Source organism: Danio rerio, chromosome 8 (assembly GCF_049306965.1).
Source record: "Danio rerio strain Tuebingen ecotype United States chromosome 8, GRCz12tu, whole genome shotgun sequence".
Taxonomy (NCBI): Eukaryota; Metazoa; Chordata; class Actinopteri; order Cypriniformes; family Danionidae; genus Danio; species Danio rerio.
This window is the reverse complement of record NC_133183.1, coordinates 19682844-19706500: the sequence shown is the minus strand read 5'-3', so window position 1 is coordinate 19706500 and position 23657 is coordinate 19682844. Positions and strand designations below refer to the sequence as shown.

At 33.2% G+C, this 23657-nt stretch overlaps 1 protein-coding gene and 1 long non-coding RNA gene across 7 annotated transcripts in view; one reads left to right on the top strand and one right to left on the bottom strand.

The window, feature by feature from the left end:
• Positions 1-7195, bottom strand: part of slc44a5b (solute carrier family 44 member 5b) — an 80831-nt gene extending 73636 nt beyond the window's left edge. For all 6 annotated transcript variants that reach the window (XM_068222972.2, XM_073909546.1, XM_073909545.1 and 3 more), the window contains exon 1: positions 7026-7195. In XM_068222972.2, the coding sequence (XP_068079073.1) occupies positions 7026-7062 (37 nt within the window). In that variant the 5' untranslated portion in view covers positions 7063-7195. The remainder of the gene's footprint in view (positions 1-7025) is intronic.
• Positions 7196-18684: 11489 nt separating this feature from the next.
• On the top strand, positions 18685-21683 carry LOC137490309 (uncharacterized). The gene is made up of 7 exons (XR_011016560.2): positions 18685-18798; positions 18937-19024; positions 19754-19837; positions 19958-20012; positions 20112-20187; positions 20263-20438; positions 20779-21683. It is a non-coding gene; the product is annotated as an uncharacterized lncRNA (long non-coding RNA).
• The last annotated feature ends 1974 nt before the right edge of the window (positions 21684-23657 follow it).

Sequence of the window (23657 nt, the reverse complement as noted above, 5' to 3'; positions counted from 1 at the left end):
CTACCAAGTAGTATTGTGATACTATAAATAATAACTCAAAATATAAAGAAAATGGTTAGAAATACTACATTTTATGTTATAATAGGCCTACTTGAATTGAATTCATAATACCCTTATTGTAGAAAAAAGTATTATTTGCACATACTTCACCTAAAATGTATTAATTCTTTTTGCTCATCGTGTAGATAACTGATCAACAAAGCTATACCATATGAAATTTGTTACAAAAAGAGCATTTGTCAAACTAAATAAGGCTGTATGAAGTGGTCAAACTTTGTTTCCATGTTTTCTGTTGCTATTTTAAGTTTTTCATCTATTGTCTTTTTCAGTCTTATCAGGTAACAATTCAAAGTAGTTCAAAATGTCACTTTATGAGTGCTTTTTCTTTTTAAGAGATTTTTGCGGTTGTTGTAGCTACTAAATCATCTGTGAATACCACACAGTGTTGCACCCTTAAAGTACTCCACAGACTATTCAAATAAAATGGTCTATTGTTGCACAAGCGTGTGAGCATTTTAGTGACTTTTCCACATGCAACATCCTCTTGTATATAGACCATAAATGGCGATACTACCGTTTACAAACTACAGTGGCACCACAAGTGTTTTGGAGCCAAAGTATCAAGATACTACCATAATAGTGGTAAACCGTGCAACCCTAGTATGAATGCAATTGTTTTTTAATTTCAAGGATTATAAATTCTTTCCAAATGGTTATTCAACTCATTTAGTGAAATATTAAATAACCATTTGGAAAGAATTTATAATTTTATAATTTGACTGGGATGATTTTGTATAGGAGTGCATAAAATATAATAAACAATCAACAAGCAAAGATAAATTCAAAAAAGAAAAAGGTTAAGCAAACCGCATTTTTTTGTTTTACTGAAGAGTCGAACTCTATTCAGATATTCAGTAATTGAATAATCAAATGTAAAACATTATTGTATAGTCTTTGTTGTATAAACAATTCTGTCAAATGAATTGTTATTAAATAAAAAAATGCTACAATTTCCTGTTTAAAAACCCTCACAGTCACAGGCCTCAAAAAATACTTGCAAATTGCTAAATTATAATTCAGACTCAACATTGCGTATACTCACGATGTGACTACTACGAATGATCACAATATCGATGCTGAAACGATATATTATGTAGCCCTAACGGAAAGCTAGAATCTGACTATGAACCACTTTTAAGATTTATTTATGGTCATTTTGTTGTCCATTCTGCAATATCACATAACACAATAACACAAAAACAGTGCAAAGTAAAAAGTAACAGAGGCTGCGCTATCTGCTACCAGATCTATTTTCAGTTGTCAGACACACACATGATGGCTGTATACTAAAGTAATTTATAGTAAATACCATAGTGTTTTTTGTTAACCATACTGATAACTACATCTCCAATAAGGACAATGCAAAATCAGCTAAAATGTTGCAAGAATTGTCTTTTATGTATGGGCGATATATATTACATCAACAAAAATGATTGAGGTCATGTCCATGTGTTGTGCGATAAGTTGATTTATTGACTATTGTGACAGGCCTATTTAAAAAAAACAGCAAAAGTCTTTTTTCTTAACACAAAACAAGACATTTAAGAGAACATTGGAAACCAGCATCCACTGACATTCATGCAGGAACAAAAAAATGATAATAGGGAAGACTGTGAGTGCATTTTTCAACTTTTTTCAACATTTTTGTCAACAGTAGAAAGAAACTTTTAATTTTGAACTAAATTTCACTCAGACAAAAATAGGCTAGTTGTAATTAGCATTTCTTTAAAAACCTGTTCTTATTTTCACTTCAATTGTTTTGAAGCAGGAAAGTACATGAAAGCGCTACACAAAAGAGACAAAAGTTTTAATTTATGGGTGAAATATCCCTTTAAGAAGAAAACAAAAGAGATGAAATTGTTGCAGATAGATCATAATCTAAACAATTTATTCTAGAAAGTCTTGTTCTAGCTTTCACTCTCCTTCTTTCCTAGAAATTGTTCTGGATTACAATTGAGGGGCTCAATTATCAAACAGAGCAGGGCAGCACAAGCTCAGCCCCTTTTCAAATACACCCCTGCACTCTCCGATATTTGAAACCACACAGTTCCACTTCAAATTAACTACAAGTACAGATACCTCTGTAAATCATCTCAGTACAGTCCTCCCACATCCATGACACCCATCCAAGGACAAACAAACCCATAACAAAATCCCTTTGAAATTTCGAAATGAAACAGATGCCAGATTGATGCAGTGACAAAAAAAAAAAAAAAAACAGAAGCGACTTCAAAACAACCATATGGTTCTGCATAACATCACATTTTAAAACTTGATTTGAGGATCTCTCCGCAGACTATTTCCCACTTCTAGCTGACAAAACATGTGATTGACAGGTGGCTCGTGGGAACTTAACAATACACGAGTCAAAGGGCAAAGAGCTTGACCGTGATCGAGCAAAAAAGAGAAACAGCTGCTCCGTGCGCTATTTACGTGACAAAGAAAACTTTGTTCTTTGACACCCCAAAAACACGGGTCTATAGGCTGTAAAAATAGCATTTCAGATGGAGAATACCACATGATAAGAATTACAACTCTATTTAGATGGTTGTGCTGAATGGCTGTGGGTGCGTTGGTGTACCAGATGCATCCCTTTGGCGCATTATAATTAGCCAGATTGTCTCTGAAAAAATATTTAGCGCAGTAGTGTTAAATGGCTAGGGGGGGTCTGTGAGCGCTCCGCTCAAGCTCATGGGGGACTGTGAATGACTGCTTTCCAGAACAATGTGAAAAGTCTCTAAAGACTATGGAGGAATGTTAAGTAAATCTGTTAACTGACTCCAGCCTGACTACTCAGTGTTCTAAAGGTTCAGAATGATACTTTCAAATTCAGGAGTTTTGGTTTAGAGTTAGATTACTTTTAATAGTGTATTTTTATAGGTTGTTTTCACATGACATCATTGATGACACGCAAAATTAAGATGGAGGGATTGTTCTACATCAAAATGTTTCTGTTTTATGTTGTTTATAATTGTTTAAATCTGGCCAAATGATAAATGCTAAACAGCTTTTGTAGACTTCCACAGGTTTTTGCTCATAAAGGGGGAAAGTTCCAGAAACTGGCTGAAAAACGGAAGAAAAGGTGGCATCACGGTGTCTGCAGGTTTCATCAAGTCAAATTTAAGACTTTTTAAGACTCTTTTAGGACCATTGTGAATGAAATTTTAGACTTATGCGAAGCTAAACATTTAAGATTTTTTTAAATGGCCCAGTTGGGTCAATGAAATTTGTTTTTGCTTGCCACATATTTTAATGTCTATATATATATATATATATATATATATATATATATATATATATATATATATATATATATATATATATATATATATATATATATATATATATATATATATATATATATATATATTTGAATTTTAACCAAATAAATTTTTTTGTTATAAAACTGTTATAAGTTTCATGCCTATTCATAAATATCATGTCCACCCCTTCAAAGGCATATATTACGGTTATTGTCATTAGGAATTATGTCATTGTTTATAGTTTTCTTTTCCTGATTAATGAATTAAATTGAGAGAATTTTCAGTAAAAATGTCTAAAGGAACATACAACACAATATTTTAGTAAGTTTAAGACTTTTAAGGCCTAAAATTTGGTTTTTGAAATTTATGACTTTAAGGCCCCTCGGACACCCTGGTAATAAACATTTTTTCAATACATCCATGTGTACAAACTTTTTTTCAACATGATAATTAGTTTAACAGATTATATACTAATAGACTAATAAAGATTATATACAGGCCTAACTATGTGTATAAAAATGTTCATGTCTTATACAAAAATCAGATACAAACACCACCACACATACAAAATCCAGGACAATTTAACGTACCCTGCCATGCAATCGCTGCAATGAAATCTCTGTCTTGGTTTGCAATAATCCATGTCTTTACTGGTGTTTCGGCAGAATAAACAACCGTAACGTGAACATTGAGAAGTGCAGCAGCGGTGAATGTTTGTTGATTTGTAAGTTCATCGACCGAAAAATGAAATGCAACCCTTGAGACAAAACTTGAAGGTTATTATTGTGGAGCACTTATTCTTCCCCCTTACAAAAATAAATAAATAATAATGTAAACTGAGCGTCCATGCTTTGTATGCTTTCATCTGTTATTTTGTGATGCCTGGAAGATATCAGTGTGAAAAAAACTATAGTAATTTATAGCAAACATATAACCACATAGTAAAGTGTAAAATGTGTACAATTCTTTGTTAATGAATGCTACAGAATACTGTAGCAAAGTAAACTGATTACCTGTAATAAATACCGTAACGTTAGTGTAAACTGTGGTACATTGTGATGGTGTATAATTCAATTTTTTACTTCCTGCCCTCCATTTGAATTTCACGCATCCACAGAATTACATGACTGAAAACAACCTATAGTATCTGTGTGGTGCACACTGCACAGTTCAACTTTTTATATTAAAAACAACAGTGTCTACATCTACCAAAGTACAAGTCAGAGACCTAAAAGTTTAGCATTATTTCAGTCTTGTGATCATAAAATTGCAGCACTATTTGTGCACAATATTGCTGTATGTATCATAACCTACAATACATTTAGAGGACAAATGTGAAGATTTATAAATCATTTTGATTTTATGAGAATAAGCAAGTCTAAATCACACAATAGCAACAGCTTAAGATCACTGGTCAGCAACACTTTCAGAAAAACAAAACGTTTCTCCAACTGATGAATAACAAAAACACCTAGGGATGTGTTCAAAATTGTGAAGCTCACAACATCACGACTGTAACAAGAAGACAGCGGTGTGCAAGCTCATCCTGTCTTTTTTTTTTTGTGGCATCATGTCCTATTAATGTTTGCTTAGATGTCTTTTAGTCCCTTTTCTGTTCATATTTCAGACGAACCACACCAGAGTGTGTCTGCAAGCACCTTGAGAACCAGCTTCACTACTTGGTTTGGTGCACACTAAAAGGTTTGGATGCAAGTCTTCATGAACTGCACTAACAAGTGAAGTTTTATAAACTAATTTCGAGAGGAGCATGTGACATGATTGATCGCGGCTGGCCTCTCATTCGTAATCAGCAATAATCCAATCAGATGGATTCAAGCTTACAACAAATAGCCCGAAATTCACTCAACTACCCCATCTTCATTTTGGAAGAATCGCTCCTTCCACCCCATCTCCTTTTCCTCCCTTTACCAGGTTGAGCTCTCAAGACCTTCCTGATCTTGGACCCGTTGATATGCCAAGCCTGCTAATAACGTCAAGCAATATCTAAGTGAGAACTCTTGAATGGCACAATTGTTTGCAAGTGAGCACACCATTGCCGCTAATCAGAATCTAACTATGTTTTATGTATTTATCTAAGAATACAACTTAATTAAGCATATACTATGAAAAGAAGCGCTTTTAAAACATCTTTGTAGTTTAAACTTAATTTTAAAGAAACCTGATATCGCAAATAGGCTAGCAAACAGTGATTCTTAAGGTCTGTCTACAAAGGCTGGTTGCTTAGCCTACTATTACAGTACTAGTACTGCATATGAAAGCTTAAAGGATAGTTCACCAAAAAAAGTGGTACTCACTGTTGACTTGTTTCAAAGCAGTTTGAGGTTTCATTTCTGTTCCGTTGAACACAAAAGAAGATATTTTGGGGAATTTTGAAAACCTATAACCCTTTACTTTTATAGTATAAAACCAAATACTTTGGAAGTCAGTGGTTACAGGTTTACAACATTGTTCAAATGATCTTTTGTATTGAACAGAACAAAACGGAAACCTCAAACTGCTTTGAAACAAGTCAAGGGTGAGTAAAATTTAAATTTTAGGTTAACTATTCATTAAGCTGTCATATACTGTAGTGGTATTATTATAGATTGAGGTAAACGTTGATTTTTATATTTGCATATTTTAAACAGTGACAGCATGTGACGCTCTCTCTATATTCTTTACCATGTTAGTTTGAGTATTCGGTCTTAAACTGCATGCAAGTATGAATTCAAAACAACATAAGCACTATTTGATTAACTGTGAACAATGTTGTACTTTGAAATTCATTGGCTGCTAATATGATATTATTATTTAGAATTAGCAAACAATACATTTATGAAATCACATTATTAAGGCAAAAGTGCTAATATAAAACCAACTTTACCTCAATTTGTTATAGTAGGCTACACAACCAGATAGAGGTAAAGTTGGTTTTGTATTCACACATAAAGACTTTCCCCTTAATAATATAATTTCATAAAAGTATTATTTGCAAAGTCTCAACAGCGAAATCATATTAGCAGCCAATGACAATCAAAGTACAACATTGTTTACAGTCAAATAAACAGTGTTAATGTTGTTTAAAAGTCATACTTCCATGCTAGTTCCGATCAAATAATCAAAGTAACATGGTAAACAATATAGAGACTTCTAAATGAACGAATGTGCGAATATAAAACCAACTTTACCTCTATCACAACCAACATATGTGGACAGAAAAACTCAATGAGTAACTCAATTGAGAGTAAATAATGTCAGTTTTCATTTTTGGGTGAACTATCCCTTTAACACAGCACAAAGACACAAAACACTTAGTATTCTGAAATAAACACCATCTATGTTTCCCATTATATCAATGTTTGCTTATATTAGACGCTTTCTACTTCACTTCTATGACGTACCAATTACATCTCTTGCTAATTACTAAATCTCAGAATCCGAATCCGCGCATTGTTGTGTGCACTGCACTCCATCCACTTTTAGGCTACAGCACTAAAGTAACTGCACTCATCTGTATGAAAACGCACTAGGGAAGCCACTGTCCTACATACATATCTTTAAAATATAAACTGCACGAGAAAACACTTGAATAATGAGTCGGTTTGACACCAGCATCACCACTGGGTCAGTTCTCTTTGTCAATGCTGGAATCACTGCAAAAACTTGATCTTCTCGACTCACGAGCTGCTGCTGTTCGCTTACCATAGTATGAAGGAGGAATTGCACTTTTCCTTGCCATTGCACCCCTGACGAGCGGTCCTCGTGTGTCTTTTGTTTATGTGATTGCATATGAAGCTGTGGACGTGAATAGCGTATCTCGAGCTCGTCCACATATACAACAGCGATCTGTGGTTTGCGCAACGCCGCGTCACAGTGTTTACAGCGCCATCATCAGTGGGATACTGCGCACACAAAGGCGGTCTATTCTATGAGTGACGTGTCAATGGTCCAATCGCTGAATGTTATTGTCTACAAACAGCCAATCCTAAGTCAGGAGGCGGGACCTGTAGTAGAACTGATGGGAAAATGAGAGAAATCTCACAGGCAGGCACAGGAAAAACACTCCACTGTCTACATAAGAATGAAGGATATCAGCTGAAAACAATGTGCTACTGTTTTAAAATTCCCCATTGCTGCTCCACATAAAAAGAATAGTGTTTTATGTACAGTGTTGCTTTGTGTAAACAGTTATCGACGACATATATGGCATTTTACGAAATAGGCTAAAATTTAGCCTATATTGACATTAGGATTAGGATAAACTTTTATTGTCCCAGAGAATAAATTTGTCTTGGGCAAAAAGGTGCTACAACATTGCTCTAAGCGGACAATAAAATACATAAAACAAACAAAACAATTAAGTACAATTACGAACATGCTTACAAAATAAGACCATATATAAAAATATGAAATATATAAAGCACAGAACACACTCAGGTGCTAATAGTTTTATCAAGGTAGGAACAAACAAAAGCTTCAATCTATTGGTCTTATCCCAGGTGATAAAGAAGTGCTCTGAAATATATTACAAATGTACTTGAAATGTAGATAGTATGCTTTAAAGCACAATTAACACAAATAACATACTTAGTTAAAGTGCATTCTAAATGTTTTGCATTTTAATTTATATATATATATATATATATATATATATATATATATATATATATATATATATATATATATATATATATATATATATATATATATATATATATGCTAGAACTCAAACATACTATTTATGCATTTTACTGTATTTACAGAGAACACGCTAATTCTATTTATCTTAAAGTATGTTTTATGTGTACTTTGTATAAGAACATTGTGAAACTGTGCCAATTTGAGTGTGTTTAAAGTATATGCATGTTATTTGTAATTATTTTAGACATAATGAAACTTAATTTAAATACTGCAAATGAGCATGTGCTTTAGCCTGTATTTCAAAATATTTTATTCACACTGTTATACAATGTTAATTGTCAATTTAAAAAGGTGAAAATTACAGATTTCAAGCATGCAAAAACCATACAGTTATTTGTGTTTGTATTAAAAATAAATTCTTCTGAATGATTTTGTTAATTATTGTTGAAATAAATAGGTCTTGTAGTACTCTGAAAATGTATAGTAATAACACAATAATGTGAAGCTTAAAATATACTTCCACTGAGCTTAAACAATAATCTAAAAAGTATTAAAATGTACTTCAGCCGTGCTTAAATTATACTTCAGCTGAACTTAAAGTATACTTCAACTGGGCTTATACTATACTTTAATTAGTTTTTAAAATACCCTCAGCTGGGCTAAAATACACTTTATCTAAACTTAAAATATACTTCAACTGTGTTTAAAATATACTTTAACTGTGTTTCAAAGATTTAATTTAAATGTACTTTAAATAAAATACACTTTTAAAAGTACACTTTGATTGTACTTAAAGTATGTCCATTTTAACATAACTAAGTATTTTGCAACATATTTCAAATAGCTTAAAGTTAATCTTAAGTGTATATAAAATAGCAATTAATATGCTTGAAGTTGTTCCAAATTAACATTAATTAATTCTATTGAACAGACAGATTTCCAAACCAGACTGTGATTCCATAGCGAATAAGACTTTCAAACATAGCTCGGTAAAAAACAAGCAAGATTACTATATTAAGATATATTAATTACTGTGAAGTTAAATTATATTTTTGTTTCTTTTTTTCCCACAAAACCAACTAATCATTCAGTATTCACTAGTGTGAGGAAATTAGTGAATAAAAAAAGCTACTAAAAAGTATACTGTTGTTAGCCTCACTTATATGGGGCATTCCACCAGAAACGTTCATTATCTGTCCCTGAAATAAAAACATAAATACAGTAAATAAAATAGTATTTTATCCCATAAATATCTAAACTGAACTGATGAAGGATTTCTGTGAGTTGTTCTGTAAAGGAATCATTAATTTGTTTCTCAGATTTGTTTTCTTTATTAAAAGCACTTTACTCTGTACAAACTCTATCCTTGTCCACAGCCCAAATGAAGCTACAGCTTTAATAGTTTTGTTATGCTAAAAACTGTTATTCAGAAAGAAAATGCTTCAGAAATAGTAAGTTTAAGTTGTTACTATTCACATCAATTGATTAAAAACATGAAACTATTAATAAATTCTACAAATAAATACTACAAATAGGCTATTTAATAAAAATAAATGTACAATTGTTTCTTTGTTTCTGTCAGTCCTGTCACATTTGCATTAAATTTAACATAAACTCACTTTAAAGTGACATTATTTGATGGAAAAGAAGCTGACAGTGATCAAGGATGAGTTCTATCATTGAACTGGATGATTTTATGCTTGCTTTTGTATTTTTTTTTTAAGAACGACAAGCTTAAGTCAGGCCCTGTCACGTTTTTTATAAGTGAAAATGTATGTTTTTGGTAGAATATCCCATATAAAATCCTAACTGAACTTTCTACTGATACAAAAATAACACTTTCATTGTATGAGATCATTATAGTATCCTACATCTTTTAAAGATTTTGCTTGCATTATGCACTAAACAATAAAAGTGCCAGTTTGTATTGACTAACTGTATTTAATTGTAACATTAAGCTATAAACAATTGTAAAATATAGCGTCTTGCAAAGAATGAGTAAATTGATCAACCTCAAGCTGTGGAAATGCTTGATATTAAATTACCATAGCTGCCAATGTTTGCAACTCAACACCTGGTGGCAGTAGTGTGTTGTGATGAATGCCCAAAATAAAAAGTTAAACATGCACGGTTTGAATCAAGTGTGTAAAATAAGGGAGACATGCTAAAATATGCATTGCTGCTGTCCCCAAGATTAAAAAAAAAAAAAAAAAACTACAGCAAGAAATGTAAAATCATGATTTGTGTAGCAGGAAATAAAGTCAGTGAAATGTAATGCAGGCATAACAGTATATGCTATACTGACTGATTTTAAAGGGATAGACACCCCAAAAAATGTCAAGTTTACATATAATAAGATTATAATGCCTCTGAAAAAGCTCAGATGATGGTGACAAGGTTTTGAAAGTTCCTGATTGGCTAATTGACAACATTTAAGTTCTTAAGTGCTTCCTTGTGTGAAATGGGAAAACCAACAAGCCAGAATCAAAAAAAAAAAAAAAAAAAAAAAAGCCAGATTACAATTTGCTAAATTACACTGGTAAAAGGAATCATTTTTGGAGACATGTCCTGTGGTCTGATGGAACTATAGGATTGAACTGTTTGGCCATAATGACTGTTACATTTGGAGAACAAAGGGAAAACCTAACAAGCCAGGGAAGACCATGACAACTGTTAAGTATGGGGGCGGCAGCATCATGTTGTGGGGCTGTTTTGCTGCAGGAGGTACTGGTCCACTTCACAGCATAGATAGCTTCATGAAGAAAGAACATTATGTAGAAATACTGAAGCAACATCTCAAGACATCAGCCAGGAAATTAAAACTTGGCCACAAATGGGTCTTCTAAACAGACCATGACCCTAAGCATACTGCTAAATTAGTTAAAATGTGCTTTAAGGACAACAGAATGATTGTTTTGGAGTGGCCATCACAGAGCCCTGATGTCAATCCTATAGAAAATGTTTGGGCAGAGTTGAAAAAGCTTGTGTGAGCAAGACAGCCTACAAATCTGACACAGTTACAACAAATTCTCTCAGGAGGAATGGGCCAAAATTCCTTCAAACTATTGTGAGAAGCTTGTGGGAGCATACACAAAACATTTGACCAAAGTTTTACAGTTTAAAAGCAAAGCTAAAACAATACCAAGGAAATGTATAAAAAGTTTTGACTGTCTAGAAATTATCAAAAAGTTCTCAAAGAAATTCTCTCACTATTCTGGCATTTAGCAAATGTAAATCATTTAGGTAATTCCAATAGACCTGAAATAGTAAACGTTTAGTATGAATTACCATCAGACATTTTTAAAAAAAATGGTTATGTTCCTTTTTTTAGAGTGTACTGTATGTAAACATCTGGTTTCAACTGTAAATATATTTTTAAGGGTCTTATAAATACCCACTTCAAGTAAATTGTTACAAAATGATGTTCTTTATAACTAACAACTGATGATGGAAAGATTTTAGAGCATAAATTGATATGTTACATGTATTTTATGTGAGCAGTGAGCTGTAAACGTTTATTTTATGCATTTTATATGAGTAGTGTGCTGCTATTGTTTTGGTCCTTCTATCAATGTTGAAAACTATAATACTGCTATTTAGGCCATACATGTTTGCAATGATTATTTAATGAATATAAATATTTTAAATAGAGATTTTTTTTTTTTAAGTGAAATCGTGAGCCACCAAAGACTAAAGTACCACCTGTGGGCAAATTTACTAATTAGAATGAAGCAATCTAATAAGGAACCATCTTCACATATCTTTCATCCTGATCAGAGAGCCTGATTGAAATTTAAAGTAATTTTCTTTTCTCCCTAAAGCCGAACTAATTGTCCTACAGTGTGGGGTATTATACAAACTGAAACCAGTTCAGACTTAGCTAACTAACTTTAGATCACTTCCTCATGTGGGTATTCTCTGTGTGTTTTTTCTTTCTTTTTTTTCAGTAATGTCCTTCAATAAGCAATCTTAGGTTTGAGGGACTCTCCTTTCTTCAGGCTCCTGCTGTGAATAGATTAACATTCTGTGTGTGATCAGCGGCGTCTCCTGAGGAGGCAGCTCATCTGTTCAGGGTGCTGCGTAAAAGGCCACACACTTGTTGGGGTTTGGCTGGCTCCATCTGCTTCAGTAGCTTAAAATAGCTTGGGCATGGATATTCATGGAGATATTCCTGAGCTCTTCTGAGTCGAGGCTCCAGGTTCAAATTCATCAAAGGTCATAAATTATACGTATGTTCAGAGTATCTTTTAAAATGTTTCAAATTATTTTATAGGTAACACATTGGCTCAGTGATTAGCACTGTCACCTCACAGCAAGAAGGTTGCTAGTTTAAGCCCCGGCTGGTTCAGTTGGCATTTCTGTGTGAAGTTTGCATGTTCTCCCTGTGTTGGCGTGGGTTTCCTCCGGGTGCTCCGGTTTCCCCCACAGTCCAAAGACATGTGGTATAAGTTTTTATAAGATATATATTTTAATAATAACTTGCCTAATTAACCTAACTGGGCAAGTATTTGAAAAAGTATTAAAATATAATAGTATATTATTTAACTGTATATATAAACTTTTGAGAAACATGGTGCTGCATTTAAAATCTAGTGAGAGGAGAATAAAATACTACGAGAAACACAAACTGTAAACAGAGAGGCAGAAAATAGATCTGTCCATCCAATGGAAGAGCAGCGGTCTGTGACCTCATCAACAGGAAAGTCTTTTTAATTCAAATAAGCTTTAATTGTATGCCACACGCATCAACAACTATTCCCGCAGTTCAGAAAAAATCTCAGCCTCAAGGAGTGATTTAATCAAATATACTGATGAGGCAGTCAGGAGGGCAAGCAGCATCTAATTCTCATTTGTCTCCAGTGACAACAAACAGCGAATCAATCCCCAGATGCCTCTACCCTTTTCTAATTTTCACCCACGTTCAATGAGGGGAAATGAGCAAATTTCATCCCGAGCACTCCACCTCATTGGCTCCTTTTGATTAGTTTGTTCTCACAGACAAACAGCCACATACTGTACACTGTAAAATGATTTGAGGTAGAAATACGCAGTGCTGAATAATAATCAAAGACTTACTTGAATTTGATTGATTATCCTTTTTTTTTTCAATGACTTCTGTATTTGGTAAACATGAAATCAATGTAACTGAAATGTTTAAATATAAAGGGGAAAATAGATTGTAATAAAATGTTAATTGTTAGAATTCAGATTTTGAACCATGACAACTGTAGTTCTTAAGAAAATACAAGATATGTACTTATTAGGTTTCTTTCATTTGACTTTAAAAACAATGCAAGGGTTATGGTAGTTGCATAATTCTTTCTTTTACTTTAAGAGAGAACAATGTTTTAAATGCATTGATGAAATTGATACAAATGTCAGGTCAGGATTATTGTCACAATCACCAGCGATCTAACCACCATAGATCACTGGAGAACATTTGCATTCAGACAAACTACAATCCTGCCTTAAAATGAACAACAGATCCAGTCATGCAACACACACACACCTGCTCCAAATCATCATTGATTACACAGCTGATGCTGCTCAATGACTGATTACACACACAAATATACGACTCACTTTGAGAGTCTTGTAAACTGATTGTGAATATTACGACATGTTTTCTCTTGTCTTGCCTTTTGTGTTTAGACCTTGCTTTGCTTTGTTTTCTTTGTTTACATTGTATGCTGCCTGTCTTCTGACCTACTGTATTGCATGTTATTTTGACTACGACTCTGGATTGCCTATACACTTATAGGCAATCCAGTTTAATTCCTGTTATGACCGTTGCTTGCTTGACCACTCTGTTTTAAAAAACCTGCCAAAGGATCCTCACTCCATTGTCCAGCATCACTGTCACATTACAATTATTAGTTATAGCTAACTGATACTAAACTGTATAAGCTTAATTTTTGTTACTTAAAATTACTTCTTTTCAGTTGATATTAATAAAAAAAATCTAAATTAACAATTTAAACGTCTAAAATTTAAATAAAACAAACAAATAAAGAGGCAGATAAAACAACCTTTGGAGGGTCAAAGCAATAAAAGTGTAACACCCTTTTTTAATATATACATATATTTAAAAATATGTGTTTTTTAAAAATAATGTATTTTTTCAGAAGACGCATATAATACACACACACATTTACACACAAATATTTTCCCCATGATTTACAGAAGGCAAATACTAACATGCCATTCAGTGTATGCAGGTCAAATGGACAGTGTTGCGTCTAACACATTACAATAACGTGAGTTACATAATGATACTACTTTTCTGGTAACGGGTAAAGTAACACATTACTTTTAAAATAAGTAATAATATTTGAGTTACTTTTTGAAAATGTAATCACAGTCAATGAGAGAAGTGTTCATTATTTTGAACGCATCAAAGAAAAGGAAAAGGGGATAATAGTCTCAATGGATAGTGGTTTTACTTAATATAAATAGTACAGAAGTAGCAAACACATTGCTCCAAACTTTCAATATTCTGTATATACCGTATGTATAGCTCTGGGTTCAGGAAGTTCTCAGTATAATTTTTTTAATGTGTTTTTTAAAGGTAATTGAAGGTGTACAGTAGATTATACAATGGTCAAAGTTCTGAGGAGATAAAGCCTCAGCCAGGTATAATAAAAGTAACACAAAAGTAACTCAAAAGTAACATAACGCATTACTTACTATAAAGATTAACTACATAATGCAACTAGTAACTTTTTGGGGAAGTAAATCAATGCATTACTTTCAAAATAACTGTTTCCCCAACTGTTTCCTCAACACTGCAAATGAGTATCACTGTAAAAAAAGCAGTTTTCCATATTTTGTGATTCATATTTTTATTTATTTTTTTATTCCTTCCCTGTTTAAATAATTGTATTACTTTCTTACAATAACTTTAAACATTGAAAAGTAAAAAAAAGTGACTTTTATGAACATTTTCAATAGTCTATTTAAATTGATGTATTGTATGGGTTGTGTTGTATATTAAGGTACAAAACCCTTGTAATAAACTACCTAGTAATAAAACGGTATAATAACCTTATAATATTTGTAATAATCTTGTGGTATGGTTTCTGTTATTTTACAGACTATTATTTCAAACTACTTAAATGTCAATAAAAGTCACTTTGTTAAACTTTAGAGTTGAGTTTTAAACATCAAAAGTTGACAAAGCAGAGATCAAGGTCCCATGATGCAATTTACAACTGTAAATAACAACAAAAAACCCTTGTGAATCACAAAATATGGAAACAGATATTTTTTTACAGTGCAGATTCATTTTCACATACATTTATAATATGCTAACGACAATAGAACATTTAGTTTAAATTATTAATTTATATTTTTGCAAAAGTTGTTTTTAACATTAAAATGGCTTATATATAACTGGATTTTATATGCTATGTACACTGTTAACAGTTTCCTGTAGATCAGAGATGCCAAAAATAGGTCCCGCCGGCCAAAGTTGGCCCATGGTAACCTTTGATTTGGCCCGCCATCCTATCTGAAAAGAGAAGGAGAGTAATGGGGAGATGATTGAGGCGAATGACTTTCACAGTGATCGTCATTCGGAATTTGACATAACCTTTTGGTTATTTGTTTCATTGCTGAGCTAAAAAAAAAACAGCTGAAAATAAATAATTCAATTAAATACTGTAAATAAATCAGACTATTAAAATACTGTCAGCAAACTGCACAAGACATCTGCAAGCAAATCAAAGTAAGCTTGAGTGTTGAACTGTTATAAAAGCATTATGTTTTACTGTAATAAGTTCATTATAAAATTTTAAAAATGATACTGCATTAGTCAATATGATTCAAAGCAATGTTTTCTATTTATTTTAAATATTACTGAATAAATTTGAAAATTACCAATGCCAAATTTAATATACGTTGTTTTGTATATATTTGGCCCACACCCCTCAATCACATTTGCTTTTTGGCCCTTTATAGGAAAAAGTTAGGGCACTCCTGCTAGAGATGTACAGTAACTTACTGGCAGCAATTCCCCAGTAACTTACTGTTACCCATTTACAGCAAAAATATTATACTTGCATTTATAGCACCGTTTATCCTGCTGTATATGTATTTACGGAATTGTATGTATATCTTTACTGGTAAATATACAGTAATTTTCACAATGCAACTTTAAAATACAGTAACATACTGCATAATTGACCTACAGTAAAATACTGGTGAATTCTGTGTAATTTACAAAAATCGTTAACAGCGTATAATCACTTTTAAATGAGTTATTAAAATGCTCTATGAAACAAAAATCACACTGAACCAGGTATCAGCTGCCATGTGCACACTGATTTATTTTGTGTTTTTCTACCAAAACCGACGCACACAGCATGTCACCCATAGGTCATAAATCAATATATATCTCATTTTCACATAATAAAAGGCCTGCGAGCGCCACTAAATCTGAAAGGCGAAGGTCTGAGAAAGGCTGTGAGATTTGAAAAATGTATCGGCCGATATATGAAATATGGCGTTGTGTAAAAGGAAAAAAGATGTATTTCCATTTCCGCACAGTTCCAGACGAAATTACAGCTTCCAGCAAATCTCTGCTCCCGTGAGAAGCTCTGCCACATTGCATGCCATTTTTAGAAGAGGAGATGGTATCTTTTACATCCCAGCCGAACGCTGGCCTGTACTTTCTAGGCTGAAATCAGTTCGCATTACCAACCTTTCATTGTAAGACATCTGCATAAAGCACGATATTATTGGTGTCAATGACCTTAGAGACAGCAAACGATGATCCATTTAGATGTAGTGGAATGTCATAGTGACAGTGCATGCGATGGATTAAATATTGAAGGGTATATTCATGCCGTTTCCAATTGTAGACTTTAATAAATCATAAGCATGCTTTAATATGTCATTCGCAGAAGATTTTGATGGATTATGATGGTTTCTTAAGTGACATCTGACCACAGGCCGAAGAGAATTCGATGTGAGTTTGATAAATGGCATCCAAGAATTTCTCATCAATTAATGCACTGTAATAAATGGCCGAGGCCTGAGTTTAAAAGCACATGCGTCAAAAACATAAAACATGCTGGCTTTCTGTCTGCTAGATCACTCAATACAGATTATGAAAGTGCCTGCCTATAGCATTTGGTAAAGTATTCCAATTGATCCTTAAAGGTTTCAGTGTCACTGTTTAAAATGATAATAAAATTCCCTATAAAAAGCATCCAGTGTCCCGTCTAAAGTTTCAAATAATGACAGTATTTTGTTTTCTTTTATTTTAAACCGTCTGATTTATGAGTTACACTAAAAATCCTTTAAGATGTGTCATCCAGAAATCTCAAATGACTACATATAAAATGTTCAAATATCCTCTGCTGCATATTGATGATCATTAACATATCATATATCAAACCGTCTCATTAATAGGACAAATTGGAGAAGCGAGTTACAGTAATATAAAAAATAACAGTTTGACAAATCATTCTGCTCTACTTTATTCCTGTGAAATACACCGAAGTCAAACAAAAATTGGGTTTATTATGTTTATGTTCATAAGCCTTGAGGGCAATAACGTGAAAGCATTTAAATCCAAAGAGAAATATTTTTCACATACACTGAACATAGTACATTGAAGTACAGTTGACAGCGGATCATTTAATTGCTTTTTAAAAAGCAGAGGGTTTTACACCTTAGGAATGCATTATTATTGAAAAATTAAACAGACTAAAGTCAATGATTATGATTATAGCACCTTAAGACATTAATATTTCAAGACATTTTGAATGACTTTTTAGGTTTTTGCAGATCATCCTGAGCTAAACTAAGGTCTCAGGTGTTTGCAAGGATATGAGGGTGAGTGATATCAAATACTTTCATTTTTGGGTGCACTAACATTTTAAACTTAACGTTAAAGATGCGATACTGATCCTTTTCATGGCCGATTTGAATAGTCAATAAATAAATTTTTGATTTTATGATGTTTATAAAATCTAAAATTTGTGCACCCATGAGATAAAAATCTAATCTAAATAAAATTTTAGCAGCAATGGCTCAACTATAGCAAACATCAATCCTAACATTGTCTAGCTGTGTATAGAGTATTTCTACACTCTCAGAAAAAAAGGTACAATGAGGGTACAATTTTGTTCCTAGAGGGAACAAAATATAAAATTGTACCTTTAAAGGTCCCATATTGGTCCTTATGGTACAATTTTGTACCCAAATGGGCTATAAAGGTACAATTGTCCAGATTTAGGTTTGAAAGGTACATTTTTGTACCTTTTATAGCACATTTGGGTACAAAATTGTACCGTAAAGGACCAATTTGGCACCTTTAAAGGTACAATTATATATTTTGTTTCCCTATAGGAACAAAATTGTACCCTCAGCTCATGATAAGATCAAGACACTATATAACAATAATTTAAATGTATTAATACTAAACATTAATACTAAAATACATGATTTAAAAATATAATAAATAAATAAATTGATTGAATTAAATATTTTCATAATTATTTTTTTTCATGTATTTACATTACATTTTTTCTCAAAAATGTTAATAATTTAATTTATAATTAAATGTAATTTTAATCATTAAAAACGTAAATACTGGTCTTTGCTTACTGTTTAAGTCGCTATAGTATATATGGGATGTAGAATAAACCATGCAGAGTGACAGCATCTTCATACAGGTGGTGATGGTGCTGTCTCTTTAAGAATTTGGCTTGTTGAGACGTTATAGTAGTGTTTGTTACTGAGGCGGTCCGTCGACTATGCTGGCTGTTTACACAGAACTTCGCACGCTTTTCAAAGAAAAGTCTATTTTGGAGTCCACACTTTTCAGGTAAGAATGTATTAAAGATATATTTTCAGTCTCATTTTTACATGTGAAGCCGCGTGTTCTGTTGATTTTGTCTGACTCTCGGGTCTCGGCTTTCCCCCGCTTTGTGCTCCGGGCTGGCTGATGTACGTTGGCCTGCAGGATGGAGTTTGCTAAGATGTCTGCAGCTTATTAAAGAAGTTAATACAATGTGATATCGAAGTCACCGAGGGACATAACCTTATAGACGGTGAGTACTATATGCTGTTAGTTTTCTCGGTGTAAAAGTTCCCTTTATCGCCTACGTTACGTATTCGCGCCTTATATGTTACGTAACTGCTTTATTAATAAGTGTTGCCACGGCGGAATATTATCGCAACCCAGATAGCAAAATACACTTGGGCCAGTTGCGGCTAGATTCTCGCCTGCCCGAGTCCGTCTGCTGTATCGTTACTCGGGCCAGATGCGGCGGCAGAAGCGAGCCGACGCTGCCGTAACCATGCACCGGAATCGGGCCGTGAGTAATGTGCGGTGTGGCCCAGAGCTGCCGCGACTGAAGTCTTCATATACCTTGATATAAAACCTTTTGTTATTAATACTGGAATTTGTAATTATCAATAATGTTTTATATTTTGAGGCCATTTTCTAGCCACGGTTGACCGCGGAAATGTATTTTTAGAAGGTTATATACACCGCCATTTTGTGAAGAAAAATCACAATTTTGTCACCGGCAAAGCGACTGATTATGTAAACGTGGCTAGTTACAAACGTGGCGTGTGTATGCTTGTACATATCTTCGTTTCAGTGTCTAAGTTACATTAATGTTGAGGAGTGTCCACAAACTCTTATGTCCAGAATTGTTGGTGCTTTACTATCGTTTAACGTTATACTTATATATAAATAAAATACTATAAATAAATAGTTATTGCTTTATCTTATTTCTTTCCTGAAGTTTATGAAGTTTCCAATTGTCTTTCAGGACAAGATTGAACAACATAATGCAGCCTAACAGCATTAGACCAATGAAGGCATGTCATATGAAAGCATGGCTCAGTTACAAGATGTAAGTATGTTTCATTATCTATACCATGGTTTTAATGGCTTACATACTATTTTAAATTTGTAGGTTTTTACTTACAAACAACAATAAATGTACACCTACGTGTTTAAAATTATTTTCTAGGTTTTCATCGAAAGATGAGAGATCAACTGAAGAATGCTATGGACCTGACTCTAAGGTACTCTTTCTAAACTTTCTCCACTTGATTAATATTATTAAATTCTAGCTTTGTATGGATTCCTTCATATTTGTTTGTATGCCACATCTTATGTTCCAGGAATTGATTTTACAGCAGCACTTCTCATGTTGCCAGCCTTGTTAAGCGAGACACTTCAACATTTCGTTGTGCTCCGGTGCGTATGTTGTTTTCTGTTTAGTATATGCTGTGATAAATGCATTTTATAATGCTTGATATTCTTTATATTAAGATGATGCAGTGGGTAGTGCTGTCACCTTACAGCAAGAAGGTCGCTGGTTCGAGCCTCGGCTGGGTCAGTTGGCATTTGTGTGAGGAGTTTGCATATTCTTCCAGTGTTCGTGAGGGTTTCCTCCAAGTGCTCCGGTTTCCCCACAAGTCCAAAGACATGCGCTATAGCTGAATTTGGTAAGCTTATTTGTCTGTAGTGTATAAATGTGTGTGTGTGAATAAGTGTGTCTGGATGTTTCGTAATACTGGGTTGAAGCTGGAAGGGCATCTGCTGCATAAAACATATGCTGGATAAGTTGGTGGTTCATTCCACTGTGGCGACCCCAGATTAATAGAGGGACTAAGCCAAAAAGAAACTGAATAAATGAATGAAATTTATATTAGTCTTTTAATCTGTGATACTTTTTTTTTTTAAATCAGTGAATATTAATTATTTTCCTTTCTATGCATGTTGATTTTCTCTTCATCAGTGATAGAGTGACTGATATTAGTGTAATTATTGCTTTGTCATTTACAGTGAACCATCTTCACCACATCCAACAGTTCAAGTACAGGAGGAGGCCACCGACTGGACAACTGTGTTAACAAGACAAGTCACGGCAGTCTTCAGAGTTGATGGGATTGCGATTGGCCGGGCTAATGATGTGGATGAATATACATTTTTGACATATCCATCTTATTAGAAGATCACCTTGATGTTTCTGCAGTGGAATGTTTTGAATGAACTGTGGACAGTGACAAGCCTGGATCTACTCCAGTTACCAGAGTGATCAACCTTGTTTTTTGTTTCTCTACATGCTCTTGGGATAATCACAATCAAGTTAATCCAGCACACTGCTATCATTCATGCATAAAGCACATTTTTAAATAACTTGTGCTCCTAATGACAATCAAAGAACATTTTCCAGATATGAGTGCTTTACATGTCGTGTTTATCAAAAGCATAAAGACATATTGTGTTACAACAAATTACAACTCCACTTGAGGATGATGAGGAGTAATCTGATGTTGAGGAAGAGGCTACTGATGTATTTGGTTTTCTGCACTGTTGAAGCAATTTATAGAGAAACATTGCCTTCATTCTGAAATACAGAGAAAATTTTGATGACAAATTATTTATTATGACTGAGTATTCTGACTCAAGACAAATACTTTGGACTTTATAAAGTGAAGTACTTGATGTAGCCTGTGTAATGTGTTTATAAATCTTAAACAGTATTCTTGTGGTCTTTGTATTAAGGGTAGATTATATACTGTACAGTGAGTGAACAATTTTTATTTGTTATCTAAATTGTTCTTTTTACTGTTTTACATGTCTGCTTTATATTTACTGTGTAATTTTATTTCTTGACACATTCAGTTGTGAGTTGTAATGAAATATTTCTACATTAATAAATAAAAATGGACATCTGCGAACCGAAATATTTTATTTATTTATTTGTGCATGCAGTCACCAAAGGATCAAAATGCCTGGGTCAGTACCCTGAAAATGCTATATAATATAATAAGGTACATTTTTGTACCTTCGGTGGGGGTACAAAATTGTCCCTTAAAGGGTACAAATGTAGAAGGTACAATTTTGTACCTTTAAATAGAGGTACAAATTTGTACCCTTAAGGGTACCACCCCAGTGACGGGCCATTTGTACCCTAAAAGGTACAATTTTGTACCTTTTTTTCTGAGAGTGTAACTTAAATCTTAACACTATAACAAACTGCTGTGTGTGTGCGCAGTGTATATCTCATAAGGGTTCAGTCAGTTTAACATTTGTGGCAATTTCTGGAAAAGTAGACGGCTGCCTGCCCCTGTGGGATGCAGGCTTTGTGGACCCAACAACAAACACATCTGACACATTTCTGCAGGGACACCATTGTCTGCCCTTTGCTGGAACTGCTACAAAGAAAGAGAAAAACATCTGAATCATAATAAGCGTAGTTGTGAGAATTTGAATGAACTCTTACATCGATTCTACATCTCATTGAAGTTGGCATGAATGGGATAGCTTCAAATTAAACTAAAGATATATACTTTAAATTATATAAACAAAAATATACATACAGTAAAAGTCAGAATTATTAGCCCCCTTTTTAATTTTTTTTTCTTTTTTAAATATTTGCCAAATTATGTTTGAGCAAGTAAATTTTCACAGTATGTCCGATAATATTTTTTCTTCTGGAGAAAGCCTTATTTGTTTTATTTCAGCTAGAATAAAAGTAGTTATTATTTTTTCATCACCATTTTAAGGTGAAAATTATTAGCCCCTAAAGCTATTTACTTATTTCAATAGTCTACAGAACAAACCATTGTTTTACAATAACTTGTCTAATTACCCCAACCTGCCTAGTTAACCTAAGTAACCTAGTTAAGCCTTTAAATGTCACTTTAAGCTGTATAGAAGTGTCTTGAAAAATATATAGTCAAATATTATTTACTGTCATCATGGCAAAGATAAAATAAATCAGTTATTAGAAATGAGTTATTAAAACTGTTATGTGTAGAAATTAAAAAATCTTCTCTCCGTTAAACAAAAAATAGGAAAAAAAAATAAACAGGGAGGCTAATAATTTTGACTTCAGCTGCATATTGAATACCAGGCAAAAAATAAATAAATAAATAAAATGAAATTTGATATTACTTGAATATCACATTTTTGGGTGATGGAATGCACAATATTGCTCAGAGGCGCATACTGCTTTTCATACTGCTTTTCATACTCCTTTTCAAGATACAATAGTTAAAAGTAAGTAGCCTACTCGCATGAAAATATTTTGTTTTATAGGCTAGTTTAAATGTTAAAAAGGCTTGCTATAGAATTTTGAGTCATGGCATGTTTTCATTTTGAGTCAGTCAGTGCTTTGTTAGAAATTTAGACAGGATAAAGCATTCAAAATGATAGTCCGCCAAAAATTATAATTCTGTCAATATTTACTCACCGTTTACTTGTTTCAAATCTTTATTCCTTTTCTTTCTTTTGTTAAACACAAAAGTAGACAATCTATTATGATGAACGCTGGATATCTATTCACTTCCTATATGTTTTTCATGCATTGATTTTCTAAATATGGTCTTTTGAGGTCAACAGAAAAAAAGAAGCTCAAATGTTTGGGACTACTTGAGTTTGAGTAAATAATGAGTGCATTTTCATTTGTGGGTGAACTATTCCTTTAACTGCTCATATAATTAGTAAATGTTCAATATACCATGAGCAGTATACATGCCTAAAGTGGGGAATTTGCTAACTTTTTTATTCTAATAGATTATTTGGTCACACTTTATTTTGATGATCTGTTTGTGGAATTTAAGTTACATTGCATATATGCCAACTAATTCTCATTATATTATAAGTACACTATTAGGTTAGGGTTACTGTAAATTGACATGTACTTGCAAAGTTTC